The sequence below is a fragment of the Anopheles coustani genome, chromosome 2 (genome assembly GCF_943734705.1).
Source record: "Anopheles coustani chromosome 2, idAnoCousDA_361_x.2, whole genome shotgun sequence".
NCBI classification, from domain to species: domain Eukaryota; kingdom Metazoa; phylum Arthropoda; class Insecta; order Diptera; family Culicidae; genus Anopheles; species Anopheles coustani.
In genome coordinates this window covers 50,832,697-50,850,808 of record NC_071289.1, presented here as the reverse complement: position 1 = coordinate 50,850,808, position 18,112 = coordinate 50,832,697, and the positions used below count along the sequence as shown (strand labels likewise).

General features: G+C 44.7%; 2 protein-coding genes across 2 annotated transcripts in view; both read left to right on the top strand.

Annotated features, from left to right (window-relative positions):
* Positions 1–18,112, top strand: part of LOC131265906 (protein twisted gastrulation-like) — a 206,522-nt gene that overhangs the window by 117,635 nt on the left and 70,775 nt on the right. The gene's annotated exons all lie outside the window — the stretch shown is intronic.
* LOC131264567 (RYamide receptor-like) lies at positions 10,794–11,234 on the top strand. The gene is given in 2 exon segments (XM_058266847.1): positions 10,794–10,880; positions 10,986–11,234. Coding segments are annotated over 2 exon segments (336 nt in total).

Sequence of the window (18,112 nt, the reverse complement as noted above, 5' to 3'; positions counted from 1 at the left end):
GACGTTGTGTTTTTGTGCGTGATTAAAAGGAATAGAATGTTTAAATCCATATGTCTTAAATCCATATCTGATTATATTTTTTTTTCTTTCCTTTACTTTCTCTCCTGCACAAAGATTTTTTTTAGATAAGCTCTACCGAATCGATCTCATTTGTCTTTGTGCACTCTTTTGTGCTTTGTTGTTCCTTATCTTTCTCCTGATTGCTTCCTTGTAGTCCAGCAACTCATTTTCTTTAGCCTGTTTCTCTGCTGGGGCTAGCTGTTGAAGCTGTTCCCGATATTTTTTTGCAAACTCTTTGTACCCTGCCAAAAGGTTTGATTGAAGAACCTTTATCAGTAACTTTTTTTTCCTTTTTAAACAATTTTTTATTTTTTTCCAGCCAGTTCATTTTAACTTGTTTGCTACGCCTTGTTTATTGTTTATGTTTATTTTAACTATCTACAAAATGTGCCTGAAAGAATAACAAAACACAGCCAACAAAGTTTTTATGTTAAAGTTGACAGCTTCAACGAAAATCAATTCATTAAATGAAGTAAAAGCACTTCAGAGCTTTCACAATAGCTGACCGGCAGGTTGTTTTTAAGGAAATAAGTTTCAGTGAAATCCAAAACAAGTTTATAAGTGAGTGAGCGAAGCAAGGCAGTCGTGAAAAACGGTAAAAACCAGGTCCACTCAAGGTACATTTTTATTAGCAATCAAGCGAGAAAACTTTTTACCAAGATGGCCCAGCACGAGTATGCTATGGTACCGTTCGGTTTTTCCCTGGAATGTACCAAGGCTTGTCAACGAAGCAGAGAAGAGAAGGAAAATGGGAAACACCAAGTCGCAGAAATGGTTTATTTTTCTCTGAATTAAGGTAACGAAAACATTTGTTTTTTGCTGCATGTCCGCCGGCGTACTACTGGACCGATTCGTGTTTTCGGGTAACTGGAACCAAGTTTACCGTAAATACTTACGTAGACTACGCCTATTTTCTTACTTCTTCAGCTTAATTTCAGCTTGATTATATCAGCCGTTTTTTTTAATTTTTATAGAAAACTAACCCGAAACATACACACTGTGCCAATCGGTAAGTGGGACGGTCAAAAAAAGAACAGTTGTGTGACTTTGCGATCAATTTTCGTTCGTTCGTTATGTGGCGCTACAACCGCTGAGCGGTCTTGGCCTGACGAAGCTCCATCCGAAACCGCTCACGGTCGCTCGCCACGCTGGTCCAATTCCGTATCCCGGCTTTATTGGCGGCTTCGTCTACGCCATCCTTCCACCTCAATTTAGGCCTACCACGCCTCCTCTGTCCTTGGGGACAGCCTAAAAGGACTTTACGGGCTGGGTCGTCCGGTGCCATTCTCATGACATGACCAGCCCACCGGAGCCTGGCGAGTCTAATTCGCTGTACGACAGTAAGGTCGCCGTACAGCTCGTAGAGCTCGTCGTTATAACGGCTCCTCCATTGTCCCTCCTCACATACGGGGCCAAAAATCCTCCTGAGCATCTTCCTCTCGAACACGGCTAAGAGGGTTTCGTCAGATTTGGACAGAGTCCATGTCTCGGAGGCGTATGTGAGCACTGGTACTATGTATGTTCGGTATAGTCCCAGCTTCGACTGTCTTGACAGGTATCGTGAGTGGAAGAGGTTTCTCAGACTGTAATATGACCGGTTGGCTGCCAGCACCCTAGCGCGAATTTCATCTTCAATGTTGTTGTCGGTGCTGACCTTTGACCCAAGATAGGTGAAATTTTGGACGACTTCAAAAGTGCGTTCACCTACTTGTACGTCACCCCCGCGTAGGCTTTCGGCAATTGTTGGCAGGGCCGCTGATGGTGCCACCATCATCTTGGTTTTTCCCTCGTTTATCTGCAGTCCGAGGTTATTCGCCGCTTGCTCGATCCTTTGGTATGCTTCCGCTACATAGGAGAGTCTTCTACCAATAATATCAATATCATCAGCGTATGCCAGGATCTGGATTGACTTATAGAAGATGGTCCCCGAAGTTTCCACCTCCGAGTCTCGGATGGCCCTCTCTAGCGCTAGGTTGAAGAGTATGCAGGCAAGCCCATCCCCTTGGCGCAGTCCCTTGGTGGTAGCAAAGGAACTTGAGAGTTTTCCATCCACCTTCACCTGACAAGTGACGTTGGTCATGGTCATTCTTACAAGTCTGATTAATTTAGCCGGGATTCCAAATGAGCTCATGGCTTGATACAGTTTTACCCTGGCTATGCTGTCATATGCGGCTTTAAAGTCAATGAAGAGATGGAAAGTGTTTTGTTGGTACTCTGCCATCTTCTCCAAGACTTGCCGCATGGTGAAGATCTGATCAGTGGTTGATCTCCCTCTTCGGAATCCCCTCTGATAGTTTCCTACTATCTCTTCAGCGTATGGGGCAAGTCGTTCTTGAAGAACGAGGGAGAATATTTTGTAGGCGGTATTCAACACCGTAATACCCCTGTAGTTACTGCAGTCTAACTTATCTCCCTTTTTGTATATGGGGTAGATGATACCAAGATTCCAATCACAAGGCATCGATTCGCTATCCCATATCTCAGATATCAGTCGATGAATTTCGTTCTCTAGATTTGCGCCTCCGTTTTTGATCAGTTCGGCTGTTATTCCGTCCATGCCAGGCGACTTTTTGTTCTTGAGGCGACGGATAGCCTTTCGTGTTTCTTCAATGCTAGGTAGCTGAAGCATGATTTCATCTGCTGGTGGAGCCTCCAGCTGCTCGTTAAACTGATCATTTAGTAATTCATCGAAGTACTGAGCCCACCGCGAGAGGACCTCTGGCTGGTTGCTGATCAGATCTCCATCCTTGCTGCGACAGCAGGTCACCTTCGGAGTAAAGGTGCTTCGGTGGCCTGCTATCGCTTGGTAAAACTGTCTTGTGGGTCCGTAACGCACTCTGGTTTCCTCGAGTTTTCGCATTTTGGCGTCCTCCCACAATTGCTTCTTTCGCTTGAAAACTCGTTTCTCTTCTCGTCTGAACCGGTGATATTCTTCTGCGCATGCCCGTGTTCTTTGTTTCTGCTGCATTGCTCGGTATGCGCAGTTTTTGCGTTCATTCACAAGTCTACACTCCTCGTCGTACCAGCCAGATCTGGTGTTGCCACGACGTTCTCCTAAAATGTTTTTGGCACAGTTCGTGATCGTTGTTTTTAGAGCATCCCATCTCCCGCTCGTATCTGTTTCTCCTTGTTGCAGTAGTAGAGACTCATTTATGGCTCCCTGGTAGGAGAGTTGGACTCGACTGTCCTTAAGAGAGTCCGTGTTGTATCGTGTCTGCGTGTTGTTTCTACCCACATTGGCTCGTGGGCAGGCGATCCTGCATCTTATCATTAAGCCAACCAGGTAATGATCAGAATCGATGTTGGCCCCTCTATAAGTTCTGACGTTTAACAGACTCGATTGGTGGCGGCGATTTATCAACACGTGGTCGATCTGGTTGGAAGTGGCTCCATCCGGGGATACCCACGTGATTTTGTGGATGTCCCGTCGCGCAAACTTGGTACTTCCGATGACCAGATTGCTCGCTGCTGCGAACTGGACCAATCTACTACCGTTTTCATTACTGTGCTCGTGTAGACTGTGGGTTCCGATGTACTGGCGGTACATCGACTCCCTACCGACTTTTGCATTGAAGTCCCCCAGGATGATTTTGAGGTCATACCTGGGGCAACTTTCATAGAGTTTCGCGAGGCGGCCGTAAAACAGGTCCTTCTCCTCTTCATCTTTGTCTTCGGTAGGGGCATGAACGTTAATGAGGCTTATATTATAAAATTTGCCTCGCATGCGCAGGTAGCATAGCCTATCGTTTATAGCCTTGAAATCAATGACTGCGGACTTCGCGCGTTGACCTACGGCGAAGCCCGTGCCGAGCATGTGGTGGCGGTCGTGTGCGATCAATTTTAGGGTACTTAAAATTGGTAAAAATTAATTTCGCTTATCACATCTTCTTTGTCTATCTTTCTACGAAGCATGTGCAAAAAGAGAGAGTAAAAATCGGTCACCAAGCGGCGCAATGATTTTACGTGCCTAAACTAGCTTCCACTACACTTAAGCCGCAGAAATTCTTGGTAATCCCAAGTGTCCAACTTTACGTTTGGCTGGCAAAATTATGACTTTTTGCACTTTTTCGATCATTGCGCCGATTGGTGACTAGCCTCACGGCCACGACAGCTGAAAAATAATTTTCACCCGAAAAAAACCGGTTTTTTTCGCTTCAACACCGTTTTCACGACGTTCACCATGGCCGGGCTCTTTATGGTAGGGCACTCACAACACTGTCTTCTATCCGAGGATTTTAGATGAAATTGATAATTCTTTGATTAATATATCAAATAAACGTTCAATATTTGGTAGACTCGGTGATAATACGCACCACGGCAGAACAGTTTGCTTAGATTTGAGCTGTCAAAAAATTTTCACCCTTTTTTCGCTACCATTTTCGTGGTCCATCCACAGATTGTGAAAAACTTTTTCGGCACTCACAGTCGCGAAAAAGTGAGTGCCGAAAAAGTTTTTCGCCTCTCGTGGCCGTGAGGCTACTGATTTTTACTCTTTTTTTTTTGCACATGCTTGGTAGAAAGATAGGCAAAGAAGATGTTGTAAGCGAAATTCACTTGTTTGACTTTGCGATCAATTTTAGGGTACTTCGAATTGATAACAATGAATTTTGCTTATCACATCGTCTTTATCTATTGTAGCATGCCTATGCTATACGGCTTAAAATCCACCACCAAAGAAGTACCGTGTTTTTGCTGAGCGTGGAAAGCACAATGAACTCTCCGTTTCATAATCAAATGTTATGAACTAAGTATCGAAAACAACAAAAATCAGGTGACACTGCCTCAAAACAAACAAAACCCATTTCGGTAAAACCTCAACTCCTCAACCTAGTGTGTGAGTGACTGTTGACGGTGCAGTGCGCGTTTTTACGTAGCTCTGTGTTTTTGGATATTTTTGCTTGGTCGGAAGCAAATTTAACGTTTGTTTTCGCTGGGCAAATGTGTCCAAAGTGTCGGTTCAGTGTTTAGTGTAGTTTGTTTTGATCGTGGTGCATCGTCCGGTATTTGCGGTTGGTTTTTGTTTTCGGCTTCGTCGCTTATCAGTTACGCTGGCCGGAGCGGTTTCCATATCGCTTGTTATCGGCGGTGTATTCGTATTGGTCTAAGCGGCCAAACGGTCAATTTGTGTTTTGTGTGGGTGAAACCGGCAGCGTGTATAGCGGTACGTATAGTGTCTTTACTTGCGAACGTTCTTGCTCGGACTTGTTTTGAACGGCCATGGAGTGTAAAAAGTGCTCCGTGGTCGTTTCATGTAGCGATGACTCGGTCGTCTGCAACGATTGCGGCGGTTGTTTTCATTACCTGTGCGCCGATCTTACTAAATTGGTCGCACGGGCAATTAAAAAATCTAAGAATTTGTTGTTTATGTGCGATGCTTGTATCGCTAGCACAAGGAAACCGGGCGTGCAAGATGTAGTGGTGGAAGAAAGCCAACCGTCAAGCGGAGGGCAATCTCAAACCCTACAAGCAGTAGAGTTGAAAATGTGCGCACTGATTGAAAGTGTAATGAAAAAGGGACTAAAGGAGATAAAAGAAGAAGTGTGTGTGGAGGTAGAGCGCCAAGTTAAGTTAACTTTGCGCGATGCTAACACCACCACTTTGAGAGCCCTCAATGTGCCGAAGGTTACCGTTGAGAAGCCTTCACCGGTGAGTGCCAAGGATAAGGGGAGTGAGAGCTTTGCTACAGTAGTGGCCAAAAAAAGTGGGGCGAGTAGTATTTTGAATAATAACGTTCAAAATATTACTAGCAATTTGGACGTGGGAAGAGCTGTCACCAAGCCCGTGGCAACTAAGATTGCTAAGGAGGGGGCTGGCTCTGGGCCTAAAATTGGTAAAAAGGACGTGGCGAAAGTAGCGGAACAAAAGCTCTCCAAGTCCTTGGTAATAGTACCGAAGGTGGATCAATCTTGCGACAAGACAAGAGTCGATCTACGCGCCCGGTTGGATCCGAGGAAGCAGCAGGTGTCGGACTTCCGCAATGGTAGGAAAGGTCAGGTTTTTGTGCAGTGTCCTGCAGTCGCGTTAGATGAGATTAGGAAGGAAGTGCAGTCCAAACTCGGGGATGCTTATTCCGTTCGTTTGCCGTTGTCCAGAGTAAGGATAATGGGAATGACGGAGAAGCATTCTGGTAAGGATGTGATTGCACTTCTGAAAGAACAGAATGCAGGGATCCCGTTCGCGACACTGGAGCTTGTTGGAATGTACGAAAGTAGGTTCTACAAGTACCAGAAATACAATGTCGTGATCGATGTGGACAGGGAATCGGCACAATGTCTAGAGGACCTCAAAAAGGTCAAAATAGGTTTTGACAGTTGTGCGATAAGCACTTCTGTTCATGTATTGCGATGTTTCCGGTGCGGGCAGTTTGGGCACAAAAGCACCGAGTGCAAAAAGGAGGAAGCCTGCTCTAGGTGCAGTGGTGCACACAGGACGTCGGAATGTAAGTCGGCGGCCTTAAAATGTGTGAACTGCGTGTTGGCGGGTTCAAGGGGGAGCGCGGAACATGCTGCTTTTAGTAGCGAGTGCCCCATATACAAAAGACAGGTATCGAAGATTGCTAAGCATTCCCAATAGCAGAGATTGCTGGGGATAGGGCAGCGATATGAAATCATGTATTGCAATGTCGCTGGCCTATCGTCAAGCTATGTTCTGTTACGCGACTCGGTAGAAAGGATGCAACCCGCGTTGGTCCTTTTAACTGAGACGCATATAACGGAGTGCGAAGCATTTGATCAGTTTAGTATACCGGGGTACAGGGCCGTGTCCTGTTTGTCCCACTCACGACACACGGGAGGGGTTGCAGTTTATGCTGGGAGCTCGGTTGTCTTGAAGGTGATTCTTAACGAGTCACTGGAAGGCAACTGGTTCTTGGGGTTCACTGTGACTCGAGGCATGGCGGCTGCAAACTATGGCGTTCTGTATCACTCACCTAGTTCAAGTGACTCACGATTTGTCGAAATTCTGGAGGACTGGTTAGACAGATTTCTAGATTTTGGCAAGCGTAATGTCTTAATTGGGGACTTCAACATTGATTGGTTCAATGATGCGAAGTCCGAAAAATTGAGGAGACTTATGGACTCGGTGTGCCTGAAGCAGAAGGTTAGTGTAGCTACTCGTATTACGAACAATAGCAGGACATTGATTGACCATGTGTACTGCAACACAGACTCAATTAGCGTGGTAACAGATACTTGTGCAAAAATATCTGATCATGAAACTTTGCTTTTAAACTTGAATGATGAACGTTTCAGGACAGTTCAAAAACAAGTTAAATGCTGGAATAGGTACTCTAAAGAGGGTCTTTGTCAGGCGATCACATTGGGTCTACAGAGGGAAACTACAAATTTCCATGAAGCTGCAGATCTATTGAAGGATACACTAGAGAGTGCTATGAATAGTTTAGTTTATGAAAGGACCGTGGAGACTAGATACTCTGGCAGATGGTATACGTTGGCTCTGGAACGTCTAAAGCGGAAAAGAGACAAAGTGTACAAAAAATTTGTTCGGACTAATCTGGCTTCACATTGGTGTGAGTACACTAAGCTACGAAACGAGTACAGTAGGTCTTTAAAAACTACTCGTGAGGAATACTTCAGTAGGGAAATTAGCAAGCATCAGGGTAATAGTAGGGAACTTTGGAAACTTCTTAAAAGCATGTTGAAACCCGACGAGAATACCGCTTCATGCGTGAAATTCGATAACTGTTTCGAGTCCGATGAGGCGGTGGTCGCAGAAAGGTTCAACAACTTTTTTGTGAATAGCGTCACACTTGTTAACAGCAACATTCCGACGGTAGACGAACCAGTCGAGCTGAGACAAGTTGATACTCCCAGGCATAGATTTTCTTTTCAACCAATAGACATGAGCAAGCTTAGGCAGATATGTTTTGACCTGACCAAAACGGCAGGAATAGGAAATGTAAATGCAAAAACTTTGCAGGATTGCTTTCATGTAGCTGGGGAGACGCTCTTGGATTTGATTAACCAATCGATGGAGAGAGGTGTTTTTCCGGAGACATGGAAGGAGTCATTGGTTGTACCTATTCCAAAACTGACTGGAGCTATCAAGGCGGAAGAGTTCCGCCCCATCAACATGCTTCACACTGTCGAGAAGGTCCTGGAAGTTGTGATCAAAGACCAATTGGTTCAATACCTGGATCAGAACGGCCTGCTCGCCCGGGAGCAGTCGGGGTATCGGGAAGGACATTCCTGTGAAACCGCACTGAACCTGGTGCTTGCAAAGTGGAAGGGGTTGATGGATAGCGGACAACCGGTACTTGCAGTTTTCTTGGATCTCAAACGGGCATTTGAAACAATATCGAGACCCTTGTTGCTCACAACACTTCGACGATTCGGTATTGAGGGGAGGGAACTCAGTTGGTTCAGCGATTATCTGACAGGTAGAACCCAGAGGACAATTTTCAAAAAATCTGTTTCAGATCCTATTGAAAACACCCTTGGGGTTCCACAAGGAAGTGTTCTTGGACCAATTTTGTTTATCATGTACATAAATGACATGAAGCAGGTCTTACGTTCCTGCGAGATAAATCTTTTTGCTGATGACACAGTAATATTTATATCGCGAAAGGACGTCAAACAGGCAGAGTCCCTTTTGAATGCAGACTTGGTGGCTCTGGATGGCTGGTTGAAATACAAGAAACTCGCATTGAATGTTAGTAAAACACACTACATGGTAATGTCGAGGAGGGAGTGGATCGGCCAGCTTTCCATCGCCATCAACACGGAACCAATTGACCGAGTCTCCCAGGTCAAATATCTGGGAGTAATTCTTGACGATGGGCTTACATTCAGTGCACATATTGATGGGGTCATCGCTAAGGTGGCAAAGAAGTGTGGGGTGATAAGTAGACTGGGGAACAACCTAAATTTTTTTGGGAAAGTTCACCTCTACAAATCAATTATCTCACCGCATTTTGATTTTTGTCCATCAATATTGTTCCTCGGCAATCGGACACAGCTCAAAAGATTGCAAAAAGTGCAAAATAGGGTAATGAGGTTAGTGTTGTGTTGTAGTCGGTACACGCCGTCTGCTGTTATGCTGGATGTTCTGCAATGGATGTCGGTAGAGCAGCGGATAGTGTATCAGACTATGATACTAATATTCAAACTCCTGAGGGGCTTGTTACCGGGGTACCTTGGAGAGAGAGTAGTTAGGGGTTCTGACGTTCACCGGTACAACACTCGTAGGGCTCATGATCCCAGGACGTCGAACTTTTCTACAGTATTTGCCAGGAATTCACTATTTTGTAAAGGTATACAATGGTACAACAGCATGCCAAGAGAGATTGCCGAGGCTGCAAACGTTCGCGAGTTCAAGCGCTTGTGTGCCGTGTACGTAAAGCAGGTTGTAAAGTAGAACCCTGTAGAATGTGTAATGTCTCGTAGATGTGTATTGTCAAAATTTAATGTTTGTAAGCATTGCACTTGTCATCACGATCTCACAGATGATGATGATGAGATTTTTGTTTTGCAAATTTAAATGTAAATAAAAAAAAATGGAACAACATATCTTTGAGACACGCGCGCGTAAAAGTGGAAATTTGAAGTTGATCTTTCTGTAGGAACTGTATCGGTCGCTCTTGTGCAATCACGTGGCAGGCGCCTCGAATTCATCCATTGATGATTTTTTCGACGTGACCTATTGTTACACGGATAAGGTTTGCTTAATTTGCCAATCCTGGAAAGTGGTAACTCCCCTCCATATGTTGGATAAGGGAGATACCGGCTACACGAATAGGAGAGAGCATTTTTTGGCCGTGCACTCCGGAGAGCGGTTCCACGACTCCTGTCTTATGGAAGTTGTGCTAACCGCTGTACGCAAGGAAAAGAGAGCTGACCGGTCTTTTTCGTGAAGGGTCACTTTGATCCCACCACTTCGTGATTTGCTTTAAAGGTTAAACAAATATCTTATGATAACTCCGCCATTCTCAAACCTGTGTTGGGGTAAGAGGTGGGACTCATCATCATCAACTCAGAACCAACAGCAAAACATCCAAAACTGCAATCTAGGCAAATTGATAGACCGACGCACCCAGCGATGCAGCGCAATCAACCACTTGTTTACACAAGTTGCGACACGATTATACGCGAGCATTGCACCTAAGTAATATGACCCAAGCCGGTGCATGAAAAACAGGGAACCAACGGGTTTGGGCATTTGAGCCAAGTAAACATGACCCACTTCGGGCCGGATGTTATGAAACAGGCAGGGAACGATGCGCGCAAAAAACGTTTGCGCGATCGACGTTAATAACTTAACCATGATTAAAAACATCAAATTATCCAACCAGCATTTATAGAACCGACAAACAACTTTGTAAACTAGGTCAGCCTCAAACCCAACACTTATCCAACTACCTGTAAACTAACCTTAAGAAACAATATAAATAAATCGATGCCGATTAGACAAAGTAACTATTCGGGGGACACTGATCGGACGTGGTCGTAATGCCCGTCGCGCATCCAGTAGAAGTGGAAAGTCGGACCTTTTCGCCTATCGCTTTTCATTTCCTCGGGGGTCGGGGGTTGTAACATTGTCATGGCAATTTCCACCGCGTAACAAAGGGCACTTTTTGTTTGCGAACCGAACTTTTCTTCCACAAGGCTTTACAAAAGACGGACTTTTTAAAAACGTGGTTATGGTTGTTTGAAAAAATAATAATCAACGCACTACTGGGTCCGAACTAACTTGCACATCATCTCTCATATTCGCAGATGATCAAGATGATGGTAACCGTGGTGATCGTGTTTACGTTCTGCTGGCTTCCCTTCAACTGGGAGGGGTAGTGAGAGTTCGCCGTCGTTTTCGGCAATAGGTGCAATGGCATACGGATTCGTTTATATAGGATCGGTAGGCGATTCCACCTAGTGTTTTCTTTAAAATTACCTCGCGCGTCCCTCTTTCAGTTGATGAAGCTGGAAGCGTCGTGGGACCTGCTGCCATACTTCTGGTTCGCCTTTCACTGGCTCGCCATGTCGCACAGCTGCTACAACCCGATCATCTACTGCTACATGAACGCATACTTCCGCAGCGACTTCATTCTGGTGCTGCACGGCGTGCCGGGCATGCAGCAGATCTGCTGCCGCATTAGTCACTCGCCGCCGGCCATCACACGCAACGTGGGTTCCAGCGTTGCCCTCGTCGGTAAGTATTAACACGTCCCCCCAGCCAACCTGCAGCCGAGAAAGCCCGGCATAAGGCTCGGCAGCAGGGAGGAAATGCCCTGCGCAAGGAAATCGGGATTACGGAGAAAAGTAATCTGTTCAGGATGGAACTAGATCAGCAAAGCCCCGATTTAACCACCTTTATGACCCTATTCGGGCGTTTTCGCTGGAACAGAGTCCCTTTTTGGACTGAACAATGCTCCAGAAATATTTCAGCGGAAGATGGTCCAGATTGTTGGCGGCAAAATAGGCGTGGAGATAATACTTTGATGATATAGCCGTTGCAGGAGCAGACGAAGAGGAACATGATAATATCTTGTCTCAGGTCATGACACAACAATGTCAAATTCAACGTTGACAAATTGCAATGCCGCACGAATTGTGTTTAATTTATAGGAAACACCATAGTCAGAGCCAAAACGGAAATGCAAAAAACCTGAACATGTACACGAAGTTTGCCAGGTTTCTTGGATTATGCAAATACCTCGCCAAATTTATTCCAAGCCTATCCAAACACACAGCACATCTATGATGTCACATGGGAATGTAATGAGGAACACGATGTTGAATTTAGAAACCTATTGAAAATGATTACTGAAGCTCCTGGTCCAGCCCTTTTTGATCCTAGCAAACCTCCAACAATACAAACAGATAGTTCCAAAGATGGATTGGGATGCGTGCTGCTCCAAGAAAACGACCCTGTTGCTTATGCATCGAGAACACTGACAAATGGCAATAGTTTTCGCGTGTCAACAATTCCATTACTTTGTGTATGGTCGAGAGTTTATGGTTCAGTCCGACCACAAGCCATTAGAAACACTCGTAAAAAGAAATATAGATGATGTAACGCCCAGGTTGCAGCGCATGTTTTTGGCGCTCCTCAAGTATCCGGGACTTCGATGGATTCCTCCGGAAGATCTATGATCCGCTTTGTTCGTAGAACAGTCCTCGGATCTTTTGGGATGTTCATATCCGTTTTTGCACGAAACATTTCCAGCATTCGTCCAACGGTTGCAAGTGACTCGTTCCCAGTTAACGCCCAGTATCGTACACACTCTGCATCTGGCATCTTGGCATAATCGGGACCATCTTCTTCATCATCTGCGGAATTTTCCTCGTCGTCCATCGCATTCTCTTCATCACTACTCTCTTCATCGTCCGTAACAAAGTCCATTTCGTATACCTGAGTGTCAGAGAAAAGCGGATCCAATTGTTCAGTTGGTTCCTCATCTGGCAAATCGATAGAAGGCAACAATAATTGGTCCGACGAAGCCGAAACTTAAATGAAATCAAAGCGATGGTATACATCAGTTTTGCTCGATTCCCGATACAAATGAAACTAAATTATTACATTACACATAATAATCTACATTACCTACATAAGATTATTTACCCGACAACTCGGTTGGTGCTACAACCTTCACAAAGCTATCCGTTGTCTCGGATTTCGGCATCAATCTTGCAACGCGCTTGTAAAAGGCACCGGACCTGCGTTGTGCTTGCAAAATGCGATTTTTTCCGCACAATGCGCAACAGCTGAAGGATGCGGTCCTCGATTACTCGGTCCTTTAAAGTTATAACATGCGTATCTTAACTTATGAATTAAAAAATCTGCTACCATACGGTATTTAACTTTAACCAGATTTGTGGATCCAACTTTTTTCCACTATATTAGTCAAAGTGGACATTGAGATCATCTCTGATTTGCCCCTCCCCGTCCAGGAAATATCAAAGCATAACTCGGGTTTTATGAGTGCTTTCAGTACCCTTGTCATCCTTTGCTACGGTTCTTCAACATTTACCATAGTTTGTAGCCAATTCACTATATCCGTTTTATACGCTGGCTCTGCTTCTAGACGCCTATTTTTAACAATTGGACTAATTGTTCAGTGGTAGAAATTTGAAGAAATTCATAGTCCTTCAAAGTTTGTGCAGGAACTGGAGTGACCTGCGTAAATAAGGCGGCTATCGATGCCTCCACTCTGACCAATTGATTCCACCATTGATTCGTAAAATGCTGCATTTTCTCTGTGGAAGGATTTCCTCACAATTATTAAAAAACATTAAACAACCAAAATATCATTTTTACCTTGTACAATCTTCCGCATGATTCCAGCGGTCAGTGGTGTGTTGTCTGATATTAGTTGACTAGACACTCCTTATTTCAGCTGACTCGGGCCTAGGAAGAAACGAAACAATAAGCAAAATATAAAACTACGAAAGGTTTTCTAAACTCACCAGGAGTAGCGGGAGAAGAACGACCAGAAAGTTTAGCAGGAAGTAAAATCACTTTTTGATTCAGCTGACTCGGGCCTAGGAAGAAACGAAACATTAACCAAAATATAAAACTACGAAAGATTTTCTAAACTCACCAGGCGTAACGGAATTAGAAATATGCTTTAGACAAAGCGGTTTGGTGCCTTTGGACCTGTGAATGAAGCTATTTTGGTTTGAAAACGCAACTAAAGCATTGTTATATTTAGGTTTACCTTCAATTATATCTTCCTCTGTGAGGACCAACTCTTCCAAAATCTGACGCTTCTTGGCCGGTCCTAAACATGTCATTCGATGCAATATCCATCGCTGGAAATTAAAAAAAAATTAAAGACATGTTACGAAATTGCACTAGGTGAATTTTTTAAAACATATTTGCTCTATATATATAGGCATAGTATCATCTCCAGTTACAACGGCACCAACGGTTCAACGCAATTATCGTGCATCGCGAACTTCAACGATCACAACCCACCCGGGTTCAAAACAGCTCAACGGCCGTACACAAAGGTAATTGAATGGAAAAGTACTGACCTAACCGAACTGTCTCTCTCTCTCCCACAGAAATACGAAGCAAGAAAATCGACCGCTCGCGAACACACGGAAGTACCGCAGAAGAAACAACACCTACTCGTTCACAGTCAATATACGACTGACTAACTGGCTTGACAGGTGTAGAAATCGCAAAATCGCGAAAAGGATCACAATTGCATATGAATATGCAGAAAACAACACAAATAAATCTGACATTTACGAATTTAAATTTTAATACACAATACGCTCATTACCACAAACTTTATGTACCGAAAATCCCGTCATTGTGATATCACGGTGTCATGAAATATCACTCGTTTTGCTACCGGTGTGGAGCTTGTACAAGCCGGCTCCGCAACACCTTTTCCACAAAGTCGCTGGATACAGGATTTACGTTTCCCGCTACCCGTTAAATCAGCATAAAAATGTTTTTGAATGAACAAAAAGGTATTTTGGGAATAGGATGCCCAACTCCTGTCCAGCTGCATGCTGCGAAAAGGATGCGACTGAACAGGGAGTCTATGGTTCTAGCAAAACGAGTTTTCGCATCTAGATGTAAGACTCCCTGCTTCAGGTGCGCTACCATTTCCGCAGCATATGAAGCGTCCGTGCCAAGGCATTCCTCTAATTCTTCTAGCTGCTCCTGCGTCTCCAGCGTTGAAAAATTTGAGGATCTTATGGCGGAGCGATGGACCGTCAGCAACTCCACAGCCTGCTCCAAAGCCACCTGGAGATGGGTCACGGCCTTGCGAAGGACGCGGACCTCTTCTCGTAGTTCAGTGTGGCTGCAACATGGACGGAGAGGAGGACTAAAAGCAGGATGAGGACTAGGAGCGGTGTGAGAAGGAGTAGAGGAGACTGGGATAGAGGATTTGGAGAGGTGTCTTTCAGGAGGCGGGCCAAAACTGAAAGGATCCGTAACAGCTTCGAGCCTCGCTAAGCTGTTACTTCCTTGCGGAGCCGGCGTTGGCTGCAACGGCGTAGCGGGGGTCACGGAAATGCAATGAGATGATCGCAGTGGCGATGCCGGCGTGGACGGCGTGAAAAAAAATTAAAGGCGGTGGTGCGGTGTGCTGCAACGGCGCAGCGGGGGTCACGGGAATGCGATGTGATGATCGCGGTGGCGGTGCCGTACTACTCTTGGAAACCACTAACGGAATTAGTGGGGGTGGTGACTGGTTTGATTGATCCATTCGTTTGATGGTGCGTAAATCAAAACCAGATTATAAGCCCGGTATACGTGACACGAACCGTGGTCTCAACGATAACTACAGCAACTTGGATATGTTAGCAGTGGTGTTCAATACCAAACTGGCGACACCACGCGCACTCGAAAAACGTACGAAACGGAAAACATGTAAGTAACAAATAAACCGAGAAGAATTGGAACGACACTACCGGTAATTCTAATCAGTTCGAGCCATTTCGAATGCGTTGCCAACCATAGGCGCATTAAGGCATGCTTTTTCACCTCCCGGAGGAGTTACGTTGGGCACATGCCATACGACACCAGTTCCCACGAGCAAGCAGAATACGCCGACTCAGCAGATCCACCGAGACGCGCACCACCGGTTCCCACGGGCTGCACCAGACGCCGAATCGGCTTTGTCTAACTGTCCCTAGCTGTGAGTGTGCGCGAACTGCTGATCACAAAATTAATTGTTAGTATGTTAGGATTAATCAGTTCCTTCGTCACGCAATTTCGGGTGAGCTGCTGGAATTTGGTGCATGCACTCGATTATCAACACTTTCGTACTTTTGCACACTTATCACTACTTCTAGTAATTCACTCAATTGTATTTTGCTCCCATGATGATGTATGTACTTACTAAAAGTTGCGTTACAGGCGGATTCAACGGCTGAATACATTTAACCAACTTGTAACGCAATTTCGGGCAAGCAGCTTAAATTTGCGCATGCGCTCGATTATCAACACTTTTGTACTTTTGTACACTTATCATTACTTCTAGTAAGTCACTCAATTGTATTGTGCTCCCATGATGATGTACGTACTAAAAGATGCGTTACAGGGCATTAAAATGGATGAATACTTTTACACAACCTTTTACGAAATTTCGGGCAAGCTGCTGGAATTTGGTGCATGCTGTCGATTATCAACACTTTCGTACTTTTGCACACTTATCAATACTTCTAGTAAGTCACTCAATTGTATTGTACTCCCATGATGATGTACTTACTAAAAGTTGCGTTACAGGCGGGTTTAGTGGCTGAACACATTTAACCAACCTGTAACGCAATTTCTGGCAAGCAGCTGGAATTGGGTGCATGAGCACGATTATCAACAGTTTCGTACTTTTGTACACTTATCACTACTTCTTGTAAGTCACTCAATTATATTGTGCTCCCACGATGATTTACTTTTTTAATTATCCGAAGTTAGGATTAATCATCAGAGTGTGGGCTCAACAAAAGCGGGGCATTTAAACTTCGTATCAATTTCAAATGCAATTTCAATTTCGTTTATTAATTTATCTGGCCTTATGGCCTACATAAATCTTAAGACTAGACTTAACAATTAAACGCGAACATAGCGTAAAATATTATAAACCGAATCCGCAGTCATATTAAAGTCCAAGGAATGCGTCAAGTTATACGCGGAAGCCATCCGGAGCAAAGGGTCACGAGCACAAAAAACATTACGACGAAAAGGAACGCTTAACAAAGATCTAGATCTGAGGGATCGACTTGGTGCGTAGAAATCAATTTCTGCCAGAAGAAACGGGGCATCAATTTGGTCAGTTAGCAATTTTTGTAGAAAAACAACCTCGGAAATCGTCCTCCGGCGTTCCAGCGTGTTAATACCAAGCAGCAGGCACCGAGTCGGGTAGTCCGGCAGGGACGCACCGTTCCACCAGGGAAGACGGGCAAGAGCAACTCGAGTAAACCTGCGTTGGACAGCTTCTAATCGATCGATCCTATTTCTGTGCACAGGTGACCAAACCACAGACGCAAATTCGACAACGGGTAACACTAAACTGCAGTATAATGACTTAAGGCACATCGGATCACGGAATTCTTTGCACGCACGCAACAAAAATCCTAGCATTTGGTTCGCTTTCAGTATAGTAGCATCCACATGCGCGTTAAGGCTAAGCTTAGAGTCTAGTAAAACGCCAAGATCACGTATGACATCACAGCGAGAAAGATCAGAGTCACAAAGCTTGTAGTTGAAAGTAATCGGTGACTTTTTTCGCGTAAACGAGATGACAGAACATTTACTAACATTAAGTGACAAACCGTTGGATAAACACTAACAGTAAAAGACATTCAAACAGTTCTGGAGTTGAAAGCAGTCACTTGTGTCGCGAATAGTCAAGTACAGTTTTAGGTCGTCAGCGTATAATAACATGGAACAATGATCTATGGCTAGGGTGACGTCATTAATAAATATAATAAATAAGAGGGGTCCAAGAATGCTGCCCTGAGGTACCCCGGTCTGATTTGAAAACGCGTCTGACAAACTGTCGCAAATCTTAACTCGTTACTTAACGGCGTTAAAACTTAATGTTGACGGTATCGAAAGCAGCGTTGAAGTCAGTATAGACAGCATCAACTTGCAATCCCTTGTCAAGTTGTTGAAAGCAGAAGTGCGTGAATTGCACCAAGTTAGTCGTAATTGAGCGTCCACTCAAAAATCCATGCTGCTCAGGAGCGATGTATCCCTGGACTCCACGGAGAAGGTGGCGATGAATGAGCAGCTCGAATAGTTTACTGCAGGCACATAACATCGAAATACCACGATAATTGGAGATGATGGTGCGGTCAGCCTTTTTATAAACAGGAAAATTCCAAGCCTGTTTCCAACGAGCAGGAAAACAACCATCCCGAAGTGATTTATTGAAAATAGCTGTCAGAGGAGCAGCCAACGCATTGATGCAGCAGAACAAAACTATGCGTGGGATGTGAGCTGGACCGGCAGCAGCTGATGATTTAAGCGAGGAGGCAGCGGCTATAACCTCGTCAGTAGTGAAGACGGGCAGGGAAACATCAACCACATCCTGGGTAACATATCGCAAGGCAGCGTTGAAGTTGGGGTTTTG